The 7,083-nt window shown below is 39.3% G+C and overlaps 1 protein-coding gene and 1 pseudogene across 1 annotated transcript; one reads left to right on the top strand and one right to left on the bottom strand.

The window, feature by feature from the left end:
- On the top strand, window positions 1-2,092 carry LOC110654801 (bifunctional dTDP-4-dehydrorhamnose 3,5-epimerase/dTDP-4-dehydrorhamnose reductase). Its single transcript, XM_021810909.2, has 2 exons — window positions 1-599; window positions 1,346-2,092. Exons 1-2 carry the CDS (start codon window positions 150-152, stop codon window positions 1,796-1,798), a joined length of 903 nt encoding a protein of 300 aa, XP_021666601.1. The 5' UTR covers window positions 1-149; the 3' UTR covers window positions 1,799-2,092.
- A 1,319-nt stretch (window positions 2,093-3,411) lies between these two features.
- On the bottom strand, window positions 3,412-6,427 carry LOC110654768 (cucumisin-like; annotated as a pseudogene).
- Between the last annotated feature and the right edge of the window lie 656 nt (window positions 6,428-7,083).

Raw genomic sequence — 7,083 nt, forward strand, 5'->3', positions numbered from 1 at the left:
CTGCCCGACCCATCACTGTCCACATCACGAAAGGCAAAGAGAGAGTAACTGATATCTTTCTTCTCCCATATATTACTCACTGGGGGATCCCAATTTCACCAAATCAAATTGCCCCAGATCCAAAAATAGCTGCTCATTTCCCTTAGACAATGGGATTCCCATCAAACGGCACCACCAACAAGCCTCTCAAGTTCCTCATCTACGGCCGCACCGGCTGGATCGGTGGTCTCTTAGGGAAGCTTTGCGAGTCTCAGGGCATCGACTACACTTACGGCTCCGGTCGCCTAGAAAACCGAGTCTCCCTTGAAGCTGACATTGCCAACGTCAAGCCTACTCATGTATTCAACGCTGCTGGTGTCACCGGTCGGCCTAACGTCGACTGGTGCGAGTCCCACAAGGTCGAGACTATTCGGACCAATGTGGTCGGGACTCTCACGTTGGCTGACGTGTGTAGAGAAAAGGGTCTGATTTTGATTAATTATGCTACGGGTTGCATTTTCGAGTACGATGCGAATCACCCTCTTGGGTCGGGCATCGGGTTCAAGGAGGAGGATACCCCGAATTTCATAGGATCATTCTATTCCAAGACGAAAGCCATGGTAAATAAACGTTTTGATTGGTTAATTTCATGTTAATGTTAGTTTCAATCGTAGATTTGGAAAAAAAAATCATATTCTATTGTTTTCAGTTTAGCAATGTTATATGTGATGTGTTGGATCTCTGGATCTAGCAATTTAATGGCGGATCTAGCTAAGTTTGATGATCACTGCATACTTCTTTGATGAGAATGTCATGGCAGATGGGATAAGTAGAGAGTACAGAAGAGAGTTTAGGCTTATTCAATGTGTTTAGTTTGGCATATTGATTTTAGATTCTAAGCAGAATTGCATTTAGTGCTGGAAGTACGAGATCAAACCCTGCATCCATTCCTACTCTTCCATTGAAACAAGAAAAGAAAGAACATATCTTGATTATATTGTGTATCGTTGCGGTAATTATAGATGTGACATATCAAATACACATAATATGCAAGAGTGACTCCCCCAAATCACAGTATTGTGATAAATATTTGTTGGGTTGTTCAAGCTTCCTCCAAATCCGCAATTGATTCAACCTCAAAGGGAACTAGAAACCAAAAAATTCCTCGTGAATCCATTCTCCTCCTCGCATACACGTGCACCTGCAAGCGCACATATATGGATGCCATTTTTATACCTGTTCTTTTCCCCTTAAATTCAACTGTTCATTTTTTTTTTATTAATAATGAAGAGATAGTGATATTTGTTTTTGCATGTTGTAAATTGTATGGTAATTATGATCTTCGCCCTTTTTTGCTGTGTGAAAGGTAGAAGAGTTGCTCAAGAATTATGAAAATGTCTGTACCTTGCGTGTCAGAATGCCAATTTCATCTGATTTATCTAATCCCCGCAACTTCATCACAAAGATCACTCGATATGAGAAGGTAGTTAATATTCCAAACTCAATGACAATCTTGGATGAACTGCTTCCCATTTCCATTGAGATGGCAAAGAGAAACCTCACTGGAATCTGGAACTTTACAAACCCTGGGGCGGTCAGTCACAATGAGATTTTAGAGATGTATAAGGATCATGTTGACCCCAACTTCACATGGAAAAACTTCACTCTTGAGGAGCAGGCAAAAGTAATAGTTGCCCCAAGGAGTAATAATGAGCTTGATGCTGCCAAATTGAGTAAGGAATTCCCTGAAATGTTGCCAATAAAGGAGTCCCTTATCAAGTTTGTGTTCAAACCAAATCAGAAGACTGCTGCTGCTTGATGCATCAAATCAGAGGCCCAAATTACTGTCCATTAAGGGATCTCTTGTTAAGTATGTTTCAAACCAAAGAAATGCCACTGGTTTATAGGTTTGACAATTTTGTCTTCCCTTTTGCTATTGATTACATCTTGTTCATGAGGGTTCATGTGATGCCTCACAGGTACCTCTTTCCAAATGACACACATGATTGCACCTATTAATATTTGAATGTTGTATTTGTAACTTGATCTTGAATAAATTAGTTGCAAGTGATTTATCAGGTTATTAATATATATTTTTTATAGTTCATTACCATTTTATTTACTTTTGGAGAAATGATAGTATTTGTTTTTATCTTTGGAGCTTTTCTTATTAGTTTTGTGTGGTGCGATTTCCATTGTCAAGACTGTCAATTCAGTAGGTCTTAGAGGAACTTTTTCTAACAATTTCTTGAAATTCAGACTTGAGTATTAGATTGTTATCTCTGCAAATATGCTATTTTCTCTGCGAACCATGATTTATATGCTCCATTTTATTATTTTTTTAAGTGTGAACCATCCAATTAATCATCACTGATTATTTTGTTGAGGTAGGGGTAGGCATATGATGCGTGTATGATTAAACTTTTTCTGATGTTGAATGTCTGAAAGGAATTGGAAGTAGAAAACCATGTATGTTGCTACATGCTCATCGTGTAGTGTTGTCCCTTTTGGCTCTATTTGAATAAATATTTTCTTTTTCTAGATAAAGAAAAAAAAAACCCCTGATTTTGGAGTCATAGAACCTTGATGATGAGGCATAACATGTAGATATTGTGATCAATATGTTCGTAGAGGATATCTCTCTGATGGTTGCAGAACATTCAGAAACTGTTTTTTGCTAATTTAGTAGATTTGGTACAAAAGGTCTTCTGATTCTTTATCTTCAACATTTGGGGATGGCCAGATAGGATTTTGTTCTTAAATGGAGATAATTGTGTGGTATTATGGTATATAATAATATTAGGTCGCTGGCATAGTGATATCTTTTGACCTGTTTTGTGCCCACATGATATTTTCAAGTGTAACATATTTGCTCGTTTTCCATGTAGCACTTGATGAAGCCCTTGTTACCCCTAATAGACCATATTCTGGAAGCAATATAGGGTCTACCAGTTAGCAAGTCTTGTGTGATTTTGCCGTAAATGTGTTGATAACATGACTGACAATTTGCAAAGGGAAAAGGGTCACTAAGAGAATTGAATCTATCATGAAAAAATATAGAACTCAAGATTTGCCAAATAAAAGGCATTTAAAATGACATTTTGGTGTAGTTGTCTTGTTGAAGTAGGCGTTGGCGCTAGAAAGTCATGGGGTTTGGGTTTGCTGCTTTCGTGGGGGAAGGTGTACCACTGAATGACCAGGAATTGAGGTCACAAATGCACACTGAAATTGTTATTGTAATTCCTTCTCAACGACAAACACTTCAAAACCATTCATGGTAGTCTTTAGTCAACAAATTCTACTAACAAATATATTCAAAATTACACAGCAAAATAGGAAGTCCACAAGTGAATAAGCAGAGTTATATTATTATTGTTAGTTCTATGATAATAACCGTTTCTGTTTAACAAAATATATATATAAAAAAAAAAATCATGACCAGGGGTTTATTTGTCCAAGGACACCACTTTTGTGATGCATGGAAGGACCTTGGAATTTAAGTGTTTTCTGGGGCATGGAAAATGAAGAGTAGGCAGAACCAGGTAGAATATTGTACACAAAGTTACTGGACTTCTCACAACGTGAATCCCATCTTTCCACATGATTGCACCAGGCATGATTGGCAGTTGTGCAATCTTTGGCCCGTAGACCGTCATGGTGAATGTTTCCTTCTCTCCAATGGCAGAGAATGATAGGATAGAGGGCTCCACGATAACCATGACAGAGTTAGGTATGTACATGCTAACAGTGTAGGTTGAATTCGGTGAACCAACATTGGTAACTGTCCTTGTAAACGCTCCCTTAATTGGCTGGCCATCTTCCACAGCTAGCGCAAATGTGGGATAGTTGAGATCCCTGTCTCTTTCTGGCTCGGTGCTGTTGCACACACTACTATTGTCGCCGGTGATCAGTCTAAGAATGGTTGTGTTGTAGCCCTGTTTGCAAAGGAAGTTAATGTAATCTTCTTCGGATGCATCATAAACAAGCCCAGGATCTGTTGCTTCTAGTGGATTGATATGACCAGACCCGTAAGCAAATTCGAGGTCTGGGTGCTTCCTGGACTCTATGATATAAGCTGTTTATGGAAACAAAGAACAACTTTGATGAGGATGCTAAATTAATTTCTTTTAGCTTTGTTAGTCTTTTTTTGTCCAACAAAATGTACCTAAAAACAGGGGAAAACATTTCATCACCTGTTGTCATGAGTCCAGATTTAATGGCAGCAGTAGACCAGTCGGGATGGGCTGCCTTGACATAGGCTGCAGCACCAGTAGCGTGTGGGCAAGACATGGATGTGCCCGAGATTATGCTAAACTTCACTCTTCTGGAGTCCTCCAAGTAGATTGAAGGTGGTGCCAGAGGACACCAGGCAGCAAGTGTGTCCGCGCCAGGGGCAGTAAGATCAGGCTGCATATCACCCAAGCAAAATTTCGAAGGGTTCTCAGACAAAGGCACAAGCAGCAATGCTATAAATCAAAACTTTCAGATTTCTTCATTACCTTTAGAATATCTGGGGTGATAGGGTTCCGTCCTCTTGAAGAGAATGATACAATAGAAGGAGCCATGATAACCTTCCAAGTCTCCAACTAGAATGGTTGCGAATGGTTTCCTGAAAATTTGTTATTTTTGTTAAACAACAGGTCCAAGGAATTGTTAAGTTATGATGCCGGTAACAAGAGGAAAAGAAATGTGTCGAGATCTTACTCTGTTGATTTAATATAATTCAAAATTTCAAGGCCATATTTTGTGCTGATTTGAGTTGCTAGTAGGGGATAATTGGAAGCAAAATCAGTTATAAATGAATCAGCCAGTATTGTGCCCGCTCCATTGGCTATTAGAATGCCAGATCCATCAGAGAGAGCTTCACAGAAGACCATCTTTCCTGATACTTTGTATGAATTCATGGCACCAGTCACGCAATATCGTGTAGTGTCTGTGTTAGCTTCTGCAGAGTAGTTTGCTGCATCTCCTCCCAAAATCAAAGGATATGTGCTTCCATTGAGGTCAAAGCTATTAATGGAGAGTCCCATTTCAAAATAATCAAAGAACAAATATACATGTCATAAGCAAAAGATTTATCAAAGTACTGTTGTTAATGATGTAGAAGCAATCATAAACTCACTGTGAAGACTTGTCCGTTGCCCTGAACAACTTGTGTAAGAAATTTCCTGTCAATGGTGCTGGCAGCTACAGTCAGTGTCCATGGTGCGAAATTGCAGACTGAATATGGATCGGGTCCAGAATTTGAGGTTAGTATACCATATCTCATGGCATGATAGGATCGAATGGCGATTGTGTCGTCAAAATATGGGGATGGCCATTCAGATCCAAGGGATACAGATATTATGTCAACACCATCTGCAATGGCATCATCAAATGCAGCGAGGATATCTGCACTTGGATATCCGAAGGACCAGCAAACTTTGTACACAGCAATCCTCACTTTGGGAACTCCACATCTTGCTATTCCTTCAGCTTGCCCGAATTAGCTTGCTCCTTGCACCTCCCGATCAGCTGCAGTTGAAGAAGTATGGGTTCCATGTCCATCAGTGTCTCTAGGCGACTTGATGTCAGTAGTGTCGTACCAGTTCTCGCTGTTGTATTACCAGGCTCCAATGATCTTGCTGCAGTTCAAAATTTCAATTAAAATATTTTTTTCTTGTTCCCAAAATTATGAGGGGATCCATGGCATGGTAGTTCATGGTGTTAACTGTGTAGTAAAGGGCAGGAAAGGAGCTCACTTGTTGCAGGTGAAGTTGGCACCTTGGCATGTTCCATTCCATTTAGCAGGGGGAGCACTCATTCCTTTATCATTGAAACTCTCAGATTCTGGCCAGATTCCTGTAATATGAAGACATTGAAAAACTTCATATTAGCATATCTTCTTGAATTGTTTCTCATTGTGATTCAAATGATTATCGAATTTAAACCTGAGTCCAGAAGACCTATAATGACATCTCCTTCCTGAGAAGCTCCAAGTTTGCCCTAGAAGAAACCCATGAAGTCCCATGACCTTGTAGTGTGAAGTTTTAGTACGTGGTTTGGAATCACTGAGATGACACCATCCATCTCTGTAGCCAATGATGATCTCGTTTAGTTTAGAACGAGGTAATTAAAAAAGAAATCTAATTTTTTAAAACAATTTGTTTGAAACTCTAACCTGAGACTCTTCTGACTTCATCATCTGATAGCTTAGCTGCAAATCCATTGAAACTCCTCCCATAACTGTAGACTAATGACACTTTGGCCGATGAAGTACTGCAATTTGAAAAACATAATCCTCAGGATATAGTATCTCAATAGAGAAGGTTTCAATTAAAAGGTGCTGATCACAGCTGAGCAAGTCACAGATGCATTAGAGACAGAAACTTGACCTTCCAAGCACGTTTTCTAGCATGGAATGGTGAGTGGATGCAGCAGAAAAGCCACCCTGAGGCCGCTCTCCCATGTATACAATATGAACTTGATGGGTCCCAGTCAAAACCGAAGAAAATAGTTCTCAAAATGAGAGATTGGTTGTATTTTCATTCCCCCATATCTGCTGCTGTTACAAGGAATAAATAGGAAAAAAATTTGAATAACAAATTCAGACCTATTCTGAAGGCAATAAGGGCTTTATTTCAGCTAACAAATGCTGAAAAATCTCAACAACATTTGACCAATTATTAAGCAGTAATTAACTAAGTAACTATAGCAGCAAAATAACAAAGACTTCAGTTAAAATATTTTCTGTTTTTAACAGGTACTCTGGAACTTCTTTGTGGTCTATCATTGCTTTCCCCTTTTGAAGGAACCTTGTCCTCAAGGTTCAAAGTTGGATAACGTACACGTAATCCGTTGGTGCTTTCCCAAGTAGCATCTTCCTTAGGCAAGTCCTTCCATTGAACCAAGCTTTCATGATTAATTGTGGAACCTGTTTGAATCATCCTTGTGTCCAGCACCTGTGCAGGTTCTAATAAAACATCACCATCAGCAAAAAATGGAGGCAAATCTGTAGACACAGGGACAACATCTCCAATATGCTTTTTGAGGAGAGAAACATGAAAAACCGGGTGAATTTTGGAACCTTCTGGGAGCTACAATTTGTAAGCTAATTTGCTAATT

This window comes from Hevea brasiliensis, chromosome 9, assembly GCF_030052815.1.
Source record: "Hevea brasiliensis isolate MT/VB/25A 57/8 chromosome 9, ASM3005281v1, whole genome shotgun sequence".
NCBI classification, from domain to species: domain Eukaryota; kingdom Viridiplantae; phylum Streptophyta; class Magnoliopsida; order Malpighiales; family Euphorbiaceae; genus Hevea; species Hevea brasiliensis.

What these genes read in the sequence shown, in the direction of transcription:
- LOC110654801 (XM_021810909.2), top strand. Translation starts at nt 150, where the DNA reads ATGGGATTCCCATCAAACGGCACCACCAACAAGCCTCTCAAGTTCCTC. An exon ending in ATTCCAAGACGAAAGCCATG is followed by an intron (nt 600 to 1,345) that starts GTAAATAAACGT and finishes GCTGTGTGAAAG; the next exon opens with GTAGAAGAGTTGCTCAAGAA.